Source organism: Filicampus tigris, chromosome 9 (genome assembly GCF_054856515.1).
Source record: "Filicampus tigris isolate MCC_2025a chromosome 9, RoL_Ftig_1.0, whole genome shotgun sequence".
Taxonomy (NCBI): Eukaryota; Metazoa; Chordata; class Actinopteri; order Syngnathiformes; family Syngnathidae; genus Filicampus; species Filicampus tigris.
This window is the reverse complement of record NC_141225.1, coordinates 9,308,260-9,324,195: the sequence shown is the minus strand read 5'-3', so window position 1 is coordinate 9,324,195 and position 15,936 is coordinate 9,308,260. Positions and strand designations below refer to the sequence as shown.

The following is a 15,936-nucleotide window of genomic DNA, read 5'->3' as shown; positions in this document are numbered from 1 at the left end:
TGTTTACTTTATTCATTATTCTTCCACGTGACATCCAAGACAAAAGTATACTTGATTAAGTAAGACTATGTGAGTTGATAAGAAGAAAACAGTAAACACTAATAAAATATTGTATTGAGAAATTCTGAGTTATTCTATTCGCAAGAGCTTTGTGACTGAATAATATACCGTGAGGTGTTTGTTATTTTGACCCGCATCACCATGAAACCTCAAGCAAATTATTACGTTCTAGGGTCAAACTCAATTTTAAACCTTGTTTTAAGTAATATTGTGAGTTAAACCAGTCCAAGAGTAAAAATCTGTTGGTCGCTGTACAATAAAACCAAAATAAACAACATCTCATGGAACCTCCAAAGTTGAATGCAGTCAAGCGAATTAACAAATTCCTTTGGTCAAACTGTCTTTAAACCTCACTTTTTAAGTACTCTTAAGGTTTCAAAATGCCATGCAAGTGCAGAAATAAGTTCTGTGCTGTAAAATAAAGCTAATTAAGACACCTGGCCTTGTGGGACCTCAAAAGTTGAACACAAATAAAAACCTTCGAAGTTGAGCTGTGTTTTATAGGTATTGTATTGATGAACTAGAAGATTTCCTGCATTGCAGCAAGTTCCATTTCCTGTTTCCAGCCAAGCACCACACTGCCTCGGTCAAGACTTGCGCCACACCCAGTCAGCTCACCCCCCCCCCCCCATATACACACACACACAGGCATGCATACACATACACATGGCAGCTGTCGGAAAGCATCCCGGCTGAGAGGCAAGACGGAGTGATACAGCAGCTGGTGATAGAATAAAGCCTGAAGTCTAACATGGCCTCACAAACTGAACGTCTACGGTGTTGGTGTCATTTCTATTGCTTTATGTTGCATGTTGGAAAGCAAGAACATGAAAAATTAGCAGCTTTATATAATGTAGGAAAGAGTTTTCAAAGGGTTTTTAAAAAAATGTCTTTAGGGGTTCCACAAGGTTCGATTTTAGGGCCGCTGCTTTTGTATTTGTCATTGCTGCCCCAAGGGTCATTCCATTGCTATGCTGATGAAAGTTGGAGTTATTTGCCACTGAAGAAGAATGTGAATGTGGGTTTAATATTTTTGTAACGTTCTAATAATGCATTTAATGTGGATTGTGTGGATTTAAATTTTTTGAATGTGGGATTTTTCAAATTAATTTTTCCCATGTGGATTTTTTTGCCTCCAATAACTGTCATTTTTCCCATTGTTTTTAATGCAAACTTTTGGATTTTTTTCCCCCCCAATAAAGATGGATTTATTTTAATGTATATTTGTAAAATGTAAGATTTAAAATATATCTCTGGCATCGGGCCAAAACTTCACAAGTCACATTTTGGCGAAGTTAATATTTTTTCAGAAATCTATACTATTGCTCAGTTCACACGCGTGGGTGTTACTTTTACACTATTGAGTCAATAGTATTGCCCAATCTAAATTGTTGGAAAAGGCTTGCTCCGATGCAATGCTAATTGTTGAGCAAACTAGCCATGTTTTGTGTCTCCTGAAATGTGACCATTTTGGAGGTACAAGGTTTTGCCCCGCTGCCAGCGATATATTATATATATATATATATATATCTTTGAAAGTAAATTTTAAAAATATTGTAATGTTGATTAATTAGTGTGCACACTATTGCCTTGTACGTGTCCCAATATTTACGCGCACTCCTAAACCAGATTCATTCATCGTCATCATCAGTCCTCCTCCTCCACCTATTATACAGTAACAATATTGTGTTGTGTGATCTAATTGAGTGCAGATGGTCTGGCAGCCCCTTAGATGACACACAATACTGCACGCTGTATGTAGTGTTGGGCACACCCTTCTTTCTCTACTGTAGCTGTGGATTATCCCGGTCTGACTTCCTTCATTAAACATGCTTTCAACAAAAGTTGTGTATGGATGTTTTTCCTCCTATACTGTATGCTTTGTGTCCTTTATTAAGTGCTATGCTGCCACCTACTGCTTCCCAAGGAGTATAACAGTTGGAAGAAATCTAAATACAGTACATAAAATGAATCCAGTTAATCTGTTTTATTGATCATATTCTGTGACCACAATACAGTTGAATTATATGCAATGACAAAGCAGATTGAAAGTGTATGTGGTGTGTCACTCCCAGTCATAATATAAATACAAGTGACCGACTGAGCGCAAGCAAACATATGATGTAGGTATATTTACACATTTCCTTTGGAGGCCACACAAACTTTTTTTTTTCTATACATCTCTAATGTATCCTTCCAACATTACTGTGAACCATTTAATTGCACACATATCAAGTACATATCCCGCCTCATCTTGAATTCTACCAACAATCATAAAATCCAAACAGTAGTTCAATTAGCTTGAGGAAATTTGGTCTTATTTTCAATCTTTACAAATATTCCGCTTAGTGAAGAAGGCATAGGTGGAGGAAGAGAGCAGTAAAAAGAGTTTTGGGGGGCAAGAGAGGGGGTCAAAAAGTCAATGTGGAACTCTCATTTGTCCATGTCCAAACGTTTTTGTTTTTAATTTTTTTCATCCAACTTTATTTAGACACCTTTTTCATCCTCTGGTCAAGTGTGGCAAAGTTCTCCTCTATGGCCACCAGGTTTTCCTTCATCGTCTGCTGGACCTGACATGAGAAGATGGAGAAGAGGATATATTTGAGGTGAGGAAGAGCAACTTTTGGGGTGGGGGTTAATCTGACACAGGAGATGTAGATTTTACAAATGAGGACAATCTTTGGTTTTCATTGACACTGTCAGAGAGTGTCTATTAATTACTGGGTGACTGGATTCAAACTGGTTCTGCTGTCCTATGGGTGCTGCGGGCTTGCGTGTGGCTGATCTTCCTTACCTGTGTCAGCAGGGTGTTGTTGTCCTTCAGAGAGTTGTTGATCATCTGCTGAGTGGTGTCCAGATGTGTGAGCAGTTGGCCAAACTGCATAGCTGTGACACACAAAAAAGTTCATCTGAGATCTTCCTGAAAGGGACTTTGGAACAATTGACTTTTGAATGGCTTGTATACAAATACAGCGGTGCCTTGAGATGAGTTTAATAATTCATTCTGTGACCATGCTCGGACGTCAAATCATATTTCCCCATTGAAATAAATCAGTGCGTTCCAGCCTCCCCCCCGAAAACTACCTCATATATAAACAGAGTAATAGCGTAATTAAATAGAATGTAAAGCACGAAAAACAGTTTGGGCACCATGATTTAATGCTGCAATCCAATTAAGTGTGCTGCTCCTTCTAGTGTGCTGGCCTTGGCCACTGGGAGGCAGTGCTGTGTAATGCAGTCATGCAGACACAAAAAAAAGTACTACAACTCAGTATGATGCTGCACAGTACTATTAGTCTTTTTTTTTTTTCCAAATAGAGGATAAAACAAATATGTGCCTGTGAGTAGAAATTCAAACACCAAGTAAATCTTGGTGAGTTTATGAGTGAACTGTTCTGAGCTAATATACATAATACGTACGCCATACAGAATTCTCGTCCATGAAATGATCAGCAAGCAACAAAAGTCAGAAATACCCACATCCTCCATGGCTGCAACACCCCTGCTATGATGTCATCCGTAAAAGGTAAGCAAAGCTGCATTGAGTTTTGTAGGATGCACAAATTCTGATAAGTGGCACAAACTTGATGTCTTGGTGATGCCGATATGGTGTTTGGGGATTTGTCCATGTGCCATACAAAGTCTAGTCCGTGTATGAAGTGTTGCCTCCAGGAGTGAAAATGACTTTGTTTTTATGCATTCTGGTGTTTTATTTTCCCCCAAAGTTTGTGAGCTCTGCTGCTTTCAGTAGAAGCTGCTTCGGTTGTTGCAATGAAATCTGTATTTGTCATTGGCCCGGCAGTATATGATGTCACAGTCACTCATTTGCATGACACACGGCCCACCTCTCAAAACAGGCTAATTTCAGCAAGACAAGAATTGGTGTCTAAAGTGTACTGTAATTATTTGATTCTTGAAACAAGGATAAGGACTAGGGCTATACACGAATTGGCGGTGACATGAATTTAGGAGCAAATTGGTCATTAAAAACAAACGCCAAATTAGTATTTCCAGAGTCAAGTCACTTCACACATGCACACGCGTCTCATGTCTGTGTGACGTATGCATGTGGGAGAAGCGCATGTGCCGTGTGACACCCATCTCCATTTGAGAACAAAACACGGAACCGTTTGCATGTGTATGAGAATATTTAAATTCAACTGTTAAGGCAGTCAATGAAGACCAGCTGGACTGTCTTTGTTACTTCATTGCTTACCTCCACCAAGGCAACAGATGTTGTTAGCGCATATGTCTACTCCATATGTTTTGCCTTGGCAGCGCACCTTGGACAACATATGTGGTAGATAAAGCTCTATAAAAGTGCACTTCATTTACCATCATGATATAATTGGATGTTACACATATATCGATGTGTTTCTCAGCAAAGCGCAAATAGTAATCCATTCAAACGGATGCGGGATTCAGTGGTTAACGAACAGCAATTGTGGATTTGAGGTACAAGTCCAGCCCCTAAGCACTACATATGATAACCCATATAGACGACAACGACGACAACAATCTGGCGTATCACTCAATAGCAGCTAGTGGGTGCAAGTGAAGGCTCAGCCAACAACATGACGTCCGTTCCTACCATAGCGCCTTGCATTAAAATGAACCTTGGCGTTATTGCGCTCGTGCTGTTTGGGCAAATACAAGACTGGACACAAAGAATGCAACACCAGATATTCATCAAACTTTACAATATTGCTCCATTTCCCCATTAATACCTCAAAATGGGCCGTCGGAGGTACCCACTAAAAACCCCTGATGATAAAATGGCTTCTTTTACAATGAAATAATCCAATGGACTCTTACTTCGATGCATATTAGATAAGATGTGATATAGTCATATCATTCTCCCATTGTCAAGTGTTGCACTCCGTTTACACACAATGATGACATTTCTTCACGGTTGCAACCATTCGCCCCTCCCCGCTAACCTAAATACATCCCCCCCCCCGTCAGTGAGCTCCCGTGGGTACGGTGGTTCCGAGCAACACTACGCCGGCGCCTTGGCAAGACTGCGCTCATTGTTGAGTCTTGCGAGTTTTGTCACCTTGCTCATGCAGCTCCTTGACAGTGACCAGCCTCTGGACCACCTCAGGCACGGAGGTGGACATGGCCTCCCACTTCTGCACTGCGTCATACAGCTGCGACAGCTGCAAACACAGTCAAACTTAACAAACAGCAGCAAAACCTTGACATACATGCGAGTAAACTCAAAGTGAAGCAAGCGTTGACCTTGTTTTGGGTGTCGGCGTCCTCGATGGCCGTTTTGTGTTTGGCGATCTCGTTCATCTTCCCGAGCACGCTCTAAAATGGAGGAATCCGATTGTGCTCGTGTTAGATGTTGTACATGGTTGATCGCTTTGACACTTTGAGTGGAACCCTCAAAGTCAATCAACGTGTAAATGGTTATGTTTGCTTTATGTTTTTGTGAGTGTGCTTTTATGTAGAGTCATCTCTCACTAGTCGTGGAGCTTAGGGACCAAGACTCGCTGCGAATGGCAAAGATTGATGAACAGCAGACAACCTAGCCCCTTACAAAATGTTTTAAATGACTATTACTAGTTTCAACCCTACATAGAATAACAATACTAACACACCAACAATACGTCCACCACATTAGCAATTGCAACTATTCTGAATTTATTTTGAAACCTATCTTCTGTTATTCATTGAAAAACTCACTTATGTTTAAGTGATTTAGACAAAAGAAATGCTTTGATGCCATCTTGGTGCCAAAGAACTATCGTCATGGAAAAAAAATATTGTGTCACCCTGGTTACTTCATTCGATGTTTTGTCTTCTGTTAGTCACATTATGCACCTTTGATGGTGCCAGGCATTAAAATGGAACAACTGGAAGAAAACAAAATGGTCTCCCCCCCCCCCCCCATGACTGTAGATTGAAGTGAGTTTAAAGATTCATTTAGACAAAAGTAGTGCCTTGCCACGATCTTGTGGCGTATGTAGGCAATCATAAACCTTTATTATCACACCCTCAACCTATTACTTTATTGGCAATGTTTACATTTTAATATATGAAAATCCTTACACATAAAATATATCAATCCTATATAGCTCAGGAAAAGCTTACAAGAACACAAGTTTTACTTAGGGTCAAAAGCAATTTTAAATGGTGGCAGATGTGTCGCCTCCAATTTAACATGAGTTTGAATGTGACTTGTTAGTTCTGAATGCAGCCACATTTCCGGTTATGAGGGTGTGCACATTTATGCAACCACATTATTTCAGTTGATTATTTACTTCCACTCTCGAATTGATTTAAAAAAAAGTTTTCGAATGAGTCACATGGTGCAAAAAGTTTTTGAATGATTTACCTTGGTGTTTACATAACAACCACCATTTTAAAAATACATCCATAAGTGTTTTACTTTGTGTTCTTGATTTTCCTCCTGTCTGAATGACTTGGCCCCTCTGTCCGCAACAATTTGCACACCGCCACCTCGTGTGAGCCATACCTGCAGCCTGGCCTCCACTTGATCCAAAGTAGCCGAGTCCAGCGCACTGACCCTGGCCTGGAGGAGTTCCAAAGTATCCTGAAGCAAACGACGGGCCGAGTTAATAAGGAAACGTGACAGGAAGCGATGTCATCTCTGAAGTGTGACCTCGTTCTTTGGCGATAGATTGTGGTGACGACACAATTAAGTGATTGACTCACTGTTAGACTGACCCCTTGCATGCCGGCGCTTAGAGGACCCTGCAGTGGAAACGCCAAGGACAACAGCATGGGTTAAACACAGTCAAATAAATCGAGGTGGGAGGTTATGTTTCCATCGCAACGAATACACTGCGTGCGCACGTGTGTGTGTGTGTGTGTGTGAGGTCTGAAGAGGGAAGCAGACGAATGGAATTAGTGCCAGTACCTTTTTGTCTGATGCTGAGCCAACAGCCATCTCTAGGTCTGCCAGACGCTTCTCCAATTCTGCCATCTACAGAGAGAACAAGGTAGCACAATTAAATATGCTGTCTTCATTTTGACTACATTCAATTTGTAGCTTGCAAATACTTGTATGAATTCAAACTGGAAACACATCCCATGTAATAAACTAGGGTTCAACAGTTTTTTTTTTTACCTTGGCAGAATCATTGAACTTCTCCTGCTCGGGTCTGCTGTGCAACTCGTAGAGGACAACCCCGTCTGGGCCCTTGGCCGACACCGGCACCTTGCTGTCTCCCGCGAAGCAGCTGCGATTGCCCTTGGCCGCCTCTAGCTGTGTGAGCAGGCGCCTGAGGAAGGAGACGTAGCCAAATGATTTCAAAGAGTCTTTGGATTACGACGGCGTTCCTCCCCCATGGTAGCGTTCCAACCTGAATTTCAATGCAAATCTGAAGACCCTGTAATCTATCACTAACCGCTGCTAATGTAGTTGTAAAAACAGCTACAGTAAATATTCATATGAAAACAAATTCTAGGCATGGCGTGCGTACATGTGCAGCGGCTCACCTGGCCAGCGCTCCGTCCGGATCGGCCAGGTTGATGTGCGCCTGCGGACCCAGCAGCGAGTCCAAGTGAGCGGAAACCAGATGCTGCTTGAGCTGGGCCGCCTGCTGGGCGAGGACCACCGGAGTCAGGCGCTCCTCCGCGTTGCTTTCCTTTGTGACGGCCTGGCGGCGCAGTCAATGCGCAACATTGGAACTGTGTCACGCCAATAAATGGCTGCAATTCAAGAACGTTTGTTTGCGTGCGTGTTTGACGGCCACCTGGATGGTGTCCACTTCTTGACAGAGCTCCTGGATCTCGTTCACCAGTCGCTGATATTTCTGCTGGGGCGTTTCCTTGATGCCGCAGCCCTCTCCCAGCTGCACCACAACAAGGTAAAAACACAAGAATATGTTTGCAAAGGATTTTCCATGGGAAGTTAAGATGGGGAGGCTAAGGTGTTAGAGACATTTTACTTTGTTATAAGCGGACACCCATGCAAAAAACATACAGTATATAAACAAAAAGCATTTCTTAGTATTTTATTAACTTTTCAATGAGGTATAATACAATCATTTGGGGATGCAGCTATATATACCTTGCTGGACGTTAGCCATTTTGTCTTGAGTGCCAGATTTGATGACAGAAGTTAGAGTTTGAATCTGCTTATTACCAGTTCCTTTTGCTCAATTAAGTGAATAAATGTGCACCATTTCTGGGGTATTACAATACATTCTAACAAGCGGTGGCAGGCTATATAAAATTAATTAACAATGTTTACGTTGTCTTGGCTCGGCAAACGTGCTGCTGTGTACGCCATTTTCTGCTATGCCGAAGACACACTGCACTTTCTTATTTTTTTTAAGTGTGAACTAATCCCAAGTTTTGGACATTTTTGAGAATGTCAAGTTTTCCCTTGGCTCGCTACTTTTGCGCCCACTTAACATTGAGTGGTGCGTGCATCCACAGGAAGTTGGTGGATGTGGAAAAACTGATCCGTTTCCGCCCTTCAACCCTTTTATTCATTCATGTTATTAGTCAGCCCCTTGATCAACCAATTCAAAATTAATCAAAAAAGCACCACAACCAAAAATACAAATAAGGGTCCATTCAAAATGTTACATGAAAACTCCTCTCCCTTCAAAAAAACATGAAAACATGTCCATGTGATGGGGGAATAGCATATTCAGCTGTACGGTACTTGCATCAAATGTGCTTGTTTTATCAGAATTACGCTGAAATGTATTTTCCCCAACTACTGTATATTTCAAAGTTCTCTATTAGGAGCCAACCTTTCAATTGGTAAAATCCAGATTTACTCTAGTTACAGTTTTGCTTCTCTCAGATGGAAAGCCTCTTAACAGAACAGACTGTACTCACAATTTCAAATTCTCCAGACTCGTAGCCCACTCTTCTGCTTTTACTGATTCTGTCTGAGAAGTCTGCACAAAGGACAGCAAGGAGAACAATGACAAAAGTCAAAACAAAGTCTAAATCAACTGCCAGAGCAGTTGGTGGACTTTTTTGGTCCACTTATCAGGTAGAAGCTGACCCAGTCCTTTGGCGCTGACGTGCTTGTCCTTGAACTTGTCATAGGCAGCATTGGGGTTGACCACGATTCTCTCCACACTATCGCTGCATAATTCTTCCTGTTATCGGGGGACAAAAGTCAGATGTGTATATACAGAATATATACAGATGTATGCAGGGGGTCCTCAGTTTATTAGGTTCCTGACGAGAGGTGCAAATTGATTAATCGACAACTTATCGATTATCAAACTAATCGATTTTTTATTTAATTAATTAAATTACTTTTGATGACCAATTAATCATGTAGATGCCTTTTTAATTTAAAATTGTCCAAGTCCTCAAAATTTCAGCTTCTTAACAGTAACTATTCTCCAATTTCCATAGCCCTCCATGATATCAGAATGATTATCTTCATGTTGAATCAAAAAGAAACATTCGCTTTTACTTTGGGATTTTTTTCCTATTCATCGATTAATCAATTACAAAAATAATCATTAGTTGCAGTCCTACTTCAGAAATAAACAAGGTTTTGAGGCTATGAAAAGAGTGCAATTAACTAGTTTGCACAATGAGGTAAGAATATGTCGTCATGCCCACTTACCGCCATACTTAACCCATTAAAGACTAAAGCGCCTGTCTCAACAGCTCCACAAAAACTAAGGTCGCCTTTGGAATTACCCTTGAAAACCTGAAGTTCTCCCAGAAATTCAACATTTACAAAATGATTAATATCTCAGCCCCTGTAGCAGACAGAAACATAACTCCAAAAGAATTAAAGATCTTAGACATGTGGCTTTTCACACAGGCAGAAATATTATTATTTACTGTTTCAATCGAAGATGTAAAAATAACGTGTCAGTGCAAGAGAAGCACTGTTTTAATTTAAAAAAAAATGAGTGGTAATTACGATGTCAATATCGTCATTGTCTGCAAACCATATCATATCACGTTTGACTGGTTCCACTGGTTGTGCGTGTCGTCCAAATAGCACTGCCGTTACTTATCAGAGCTCCCGGCGATCGACGGCGTCCGCCATTAGCCTACCTACGGCTCGAAAAAATTCCACGACATCCTCCGCAGTCTCGCGACAGCGTCACGTGTATATTCTGTATATAGTAAATTAAAGAGACGGAGAATTGGATTACAAAAAGAGACAGACACAACATCGCTCACGGCTCTAGTGGTAGAAACGCGGTTATGCGCTTCCGTCCTTAATGGGTTAAAGCGGAAGTCAACCCAAACATTTTTTTTCAAGAATATGTTCTATGCAGGCCCACTAGTTGAAACACGACATTCTGATTAATATTGCGTTTGTGGAATTTGTGTTAAGCCGCAAAATCCAGCCCTTTTTAGCCATCTCTGGGGGTGACCATGTTTTGACAGAAGTGACAAAATGGCTGCCCCCAGAGATGGCTAAAAAACGGGTGGATTAAACTCTTATTCCACAAACTCAATATTTATCAGAATGCCTCGTTTCAACTAGTGGGCCTGCATACAACATATTCTTGAAAAAATATGTCTGGGTTGACTTAAGTATTTTTAACGGGATTGTTTTATATTTATGGCCTAGATGTGTTTTTCACAAGAATATTTACTATAGTTGTGTGTATTAGTGATAGACTGGACTCTGCTTTCTGGCATACGTGTTAAGATTCTGGTTACGTCTCCAATGTGGGAATGAACTTTGTAACCGTTGTAAAACAAGGACCCCCTGTATTTGTGATAGCATAAAAAAAAAAGGAAACTTGCAGATAAACTTGATAACCACCACCCAACAAAAACCTTTTAAACAAGATTCCCTTAGAAATTAAAATGATTGTGATAAATTCATCATATATGAATGACAAAATTAAAACGATGCAGATTAGTTTGGGGTGGGACTTCCTTGGTGATTTTCAGTATGATTAAAAAGCAGTGTCACACTAAAACTCAAACTCAATATGTTGAACTCATTATGAAGTCATGGAATACCAAGTACACGTACAGTACGGTATGTGAATGGAACAGGGAACAAATGTTGTCAACTACTGGTTGATAATTAATTATGACGAACTGAAGATTTTGAATTAAAACACCAGTGACAGACAAGACAATATCAAACGAGGCGAAACTCGGAAGGTTAGACTGATGAAGGGTGGGAGGGGTGGAGGAAGCAAGATGGCGACAAGGAGGGTTAGTCAGGCTCTTACCAGCTCCTTGGGTTTCCAAAGAGAGTTAGAAAGAGCATAAAACGGTTGCGGGGTGGGAGAGAGAGACAACACTTATTAATGTGGTTATCACACACACTCACTCACACAAACACACGCACACTCAGAGTGGGATCAGCTGACCGGGATCAGGGAAAGGAGATCAGAAAGAAAGCAGTGAATGCTTCAGTGAGCACCCTGAAATCATCTGGCACGTCTCTAGTTCTTTCTCTCTTGCCCCAATTGTGACAGTGTGAGGTGAGGGGAAGTGGGTGGGTGGTGGGGTCCTCTTTTCAATCCATACACTAGGGCTGAACGATTTATCGTTTTGGGACCGAAATCGCGATCTCCAAAGATGCGGTTTCTTTAAAGGGCACTTATCCCCCTCGCTCACCATTAGTGGCATGCTACTGTGGGCAGGTCCAGCGCCGAACTGGTTAAAAAAATAAATAATAATAAAAAAAAAAAAGGTTATCCTACTACACGCTGTCGCCAGTACTCCGGGAAGTAATTTCGTCCGTGGCTGCTTGAATGCTAAGCGCTAAGCTATTTTGCCCTGTAGCAGCACGCTCTTAATTTAGACATACTATATGTACTGTAAGTCCGTGCAGAGCAGCAACCAACTGCGTGCTGCGCATCATCTCCTCCATTGTTGACAAATAAACGACCCCACTAACAAGTAGCGTTTTCACCGCGGAGGCGAACGAGAGCTCGCTAAGTGTGCTAATCGCTAAAGTGAAACGCAGTCAAGAATAGTCAATTAAGTTCTTAGGTGTACGGTCGACTTTTTACTGAAGCCTTATTAGAACCGCGTAAGGGTGGAGATCCAGCAGTTATGAACAGAAATGTTCTATTAGAATCAACACGTATCTAGACAAAAAATTTAGCAATTTAGCACACGCCCTAATACCGGCCGGAACTCGCCAACGGCATAAATAACCCAATCACAAATATCCTCGTTGTGATTTTTACACTCAACATTACTATTAGGACCAAAAGATTAAAATAATGCCATGATATGTATTTCAAGCTATACCGCTAAGCCCTCACTCTGTTTGAAGCAGTTAAGTCTCTAGCAAAAAATACAGGAAAAATATTGACTTATGTATAAAGAACGTCTACATTATGCCCTTATCAGTCAGTCTACGCTGAGCCTCTCTACAACATCAACTCATTGGGCACCCATCAAAATAAGTATAGGGTGGTCCTTGGTTTACGACATCCAGGCATATATGGAATTTGCAGTGGGCAAAATCTCAGCTACCGCTGTACTTGAGTGTTTTTCATACCAATAGTTAATAGTAATTACAACTTTTCTACTCCGTGAATGAATTTTGTGCATTCTAAGTTGCAAACAAATCTAGGTTACTTCGCCGACGTACAACCTGAATTCTGTCGTAAACCGAGGAGGACCCCCTGTAGCATCACCACATATGGCAACTGAAACATTGCGTGACATTTTAAGATAGAATTATAGGAATAACCTACAAGATTCCCAAACAATTTGATACACATTGGTCACATTTCTGTTAAAAGGGCATTATGTAGAATTTAGTTTCATCTAGTGGTCAACTAAAAGAATGCAACAACCCAAGATGGAAGGCTGTGCATTTTGAAGCAAACGCACTACGGCGCCTCCGAGAGACCACGCGTCACGTCACAAGACTACCAAGAGTTTATTCAGCAGAGGTGCAAGCACAAATATGGCAGCGAAACATGGCAGCCTCCTCTAATATAATTAGAGATTTCTTCACCTACGGTCCTATGAAAATAATTATGTTGATGCGATAGAGCGTATTTTTTACATGTTATTGAAATGAATAGTGGGTTTTTAAAATGAATGATCATTGAAAAATCAGAACACTCTACACATTGTCACTTTAACATCCCTACATACGCGGTGTGTCATAAAGGTTCCAGGAATATAGTTACAAAAGGTGTTTCAAACCCAAACTATGAGTATTCCCCTTCAATGTGGGCCAGACGGTTAACCAGCACAATCCTGGAGCATTTGCTTTCCAGGAGTTTATGAAGATTATTTAGGCTCCAAAGGGATTACTTCGAATGCTTGCCGTTTGAATTTGAAATATCTTTCGCTACACCAGATCTGCAACTTTTCCGACGCACCTTGTATCGTTCGATACAGCTTGTAGTGTCACATGCAATAAGGCTGATATTAAGATAAAGTGCTATTAAGATGTGGAGCACGTGGAGGCCTTTAAACAGCCAAGTTAGTCAGAGCGAGGAGTGAGGTTAGCCATTAAGCAGCTGCTAGACAGCATGACAAGTTAGAGAGGGAGTGGAAATACAGTTCTGAGTACAAACGCTCCTTTCTATAAAAACACAGGCAGGCAAGTCATCCTGTCTTTCTGAAAAGTTTAAAAATAGCAACACATACATTGACAATACTATTGAGCCCCTGCAATGAACATTTTGAATCTCCTAATTCCCTTCAAATCAACACATAGGAAAAGTGGAAGTGTGATTATAAAAGTCATGCAAGTAAAAGCACAGCATGGAAGCCCACTAGGAGTATAAAACACGGCCAGTCTTACTTGTAAAAGCTAGGGTCCGAGGAGAGGTGGGTTAGAGCCAAAACAACAAAGGCATTGGGAGGGGAAGACCGACATGGAAGGGAAAATGCTAATTAGGTTTAAACTCTTCAAACTTAGGAGTCCAATCATTTGAAAGCTGTCGAAATGATCTTTTTACTAGTTATAACCCCAGAACCATAGCAGTGGGAAACAACACAAGACGGTGTAAATTCAAGATACTCAAATACTCGATAATCGAATTTGTAACAATAACTGGTTCAATTAGTTGTAATGACTTCCTCAAATAGTGGTTAATACTTCAAAATTGACCTGATAATTTAGCAAGGGGCTGGAATAATTCCAGCATTCATTCAAATACACGACAACAAAGCCCATCTATTTGAATTGTAATATACATTATTGAGGAAGTAATGTTCAGAAAATATCCATCCATTCTTTACTATAGCTTGTCCTCATGAGGGTTGTGTGTGAACTGGAGTCTGTCCCAGCTGACTTGGGTGTTAGAAACGCGGTCCACTCTGAACTGGTCGCCAGCCAATCGCAGAACACATATCGACTAACAACTAATGACATTCTCACCTATGGACAATTTTGAATCTTCAATTCCAGATTATTTTAGGCGAGGGAAATTGTGTAAACTCTGGACTAGTCACCAGTCAATCGAATAGCACCACCAGCCATTTTCTATACCACCTGCCCTCATTGGGGTCACGATGAGCTGGTCAGCCCATGCCAGCTGACTTTTGGTGAGAAAAGTAGGATCCACCCTGGAATGGTAGCCAGTCCGGAGCAGGGGCCAGGCACATATAGACAACCATTCACACTCATATTCACACCAATGGACAATTCATGGGTTCATATTCTGCTAATTCTTGGTATTATGGAGTTGAGTAAGGCCACTATATGAGGAAACATCTACAGTTACGGTAGACTCTGGCGAATAAGTCTTAAATGCAATAACTCCTATCAACATTAAAAGTCCATTCATGATGGTCCTATCACCCTTTAAAATGCAAACTACTTGATGTATTTTATGCAATCTTGCCACAAGTGAGTATCTGTCGATTTGATGGCGGTATTGGGTCGAAAATAGACACACAACTGACGTTATGTTCATTATTATGTTCATCATTGTTATCATTAATTATTCTAAAAGGAAGCAACTTACGGACTCGAACTGAGCCTGGTCATCTTCTGGTAGGTCACCTGTCTCGTACACATCCGGCTCGTTGAAAGCCTATTTAAACAACAAAATAACAATTACAACCAAAATACACGACCAGCAGCATCTTCGTGCTTGGCCAACGCCCCGGCTCATTCAAACACGATACAACTTTATCTACTCTTTAATCTGCGATGGCTTTTAGCGCACCACACAAAACATTTAACAGGCAAAATAGTACATTCCTATCATTTATATCTCTTTATAACGCTAGTAAAACAGCTGAGTCAATGTTAGCAAAAGCTAGTCTCTTAGCTGAAACTAGGCTAACTTGCTAAGCTATAGCCACTTACAATTCCTGGTAAATTGGCGTATTTGGGATCAGCCATTATGCGTGAAAGCAAATCGCGATACCGACACAACACTACAGACGACACTAAGTGTGTTATTTATCGATTAGCTGAGCCGAAATGTGACAAAAAGGCAATCGCGAGCAGAGCTGAGTATCTAGCAGACGCCCCGTAGGCTGATGTGGTCGCTGGCTTCATCTGACAGTATTGTGCGTTTGGTTTAATTTCATCCGTCGCGCATTGGCGGTGTTGTTAAAGCGCCACTAAGTACAAACGACGGAGACGGCTCATCTTGGTAAACGAATCAAACGCACAACAAAGCGTTGCCTTCATGCGCATGCGCAGTGTTTGGTGTAGACACAAAAGAACGGATTTAGCGTTAAAAAATTACAAACTTTTATCGCAAGTCAGTATCAAAAGTCAAAATCAAGTTTTTTTGTGTGTTTCCCACCTATAATTAAAAATAACTGACATTACTTTATTTCTCATATATAAATATGAGATGTAGCAAAAGTAGCCACGCGGTGGTGCCAAAGATACAAGCAAAACACTCAGACTAACCAGTCGAAGTGGTTGCCAGATTTGTCGGTCCGCCCCCTTTCAGATTAGGCGCAATGAAACTGTACTTAAATATAACGCCACAAGAG

General features: G+C 41.0%; 1 protein-coding gene across 1 annotated transcript; it reads right to left on the bottom strand.

The window, feature by feature from the left end:
- Nucleotides 1-2,032: 2,032 nt before the first annotated feature.
- Nucleotides 2,033-15,536, bottom strand: dctn2 (dynactin 2 (p50)). The gene is made up of 14 exons (XM_086041367.1): nt 15,293-15,536; nt 14,946-15,014; nt 9,059-9,155; nt 8,887-8,948; nt 7,788-7,886; nt 7,531-7,691; nt 7,160-7,313; nt 6,950-7,015; nt 6,745-6,783; nt 6,545-6,622; nt 5,302-5,373; nt 5,117-5,219; nt 2,855-2,946; nt 2,033-2,630 (listed from the first exon to the last, which is right to left on the bottom strand). Exons 1-14 carry the CDS (start codon nt 15,326-15,328, stop codon nt 2,544-2,546), a joined length of 1,215 nt encoding a protein of 404 aa, XP_085897493.1. The 5' UTR covers nt 15,329-15,536; the 3' UTR covers nt 2,033-2,543.
- Between the last annotated feature and the right edge of the window lie 400 nt (nt 15,537-15,936).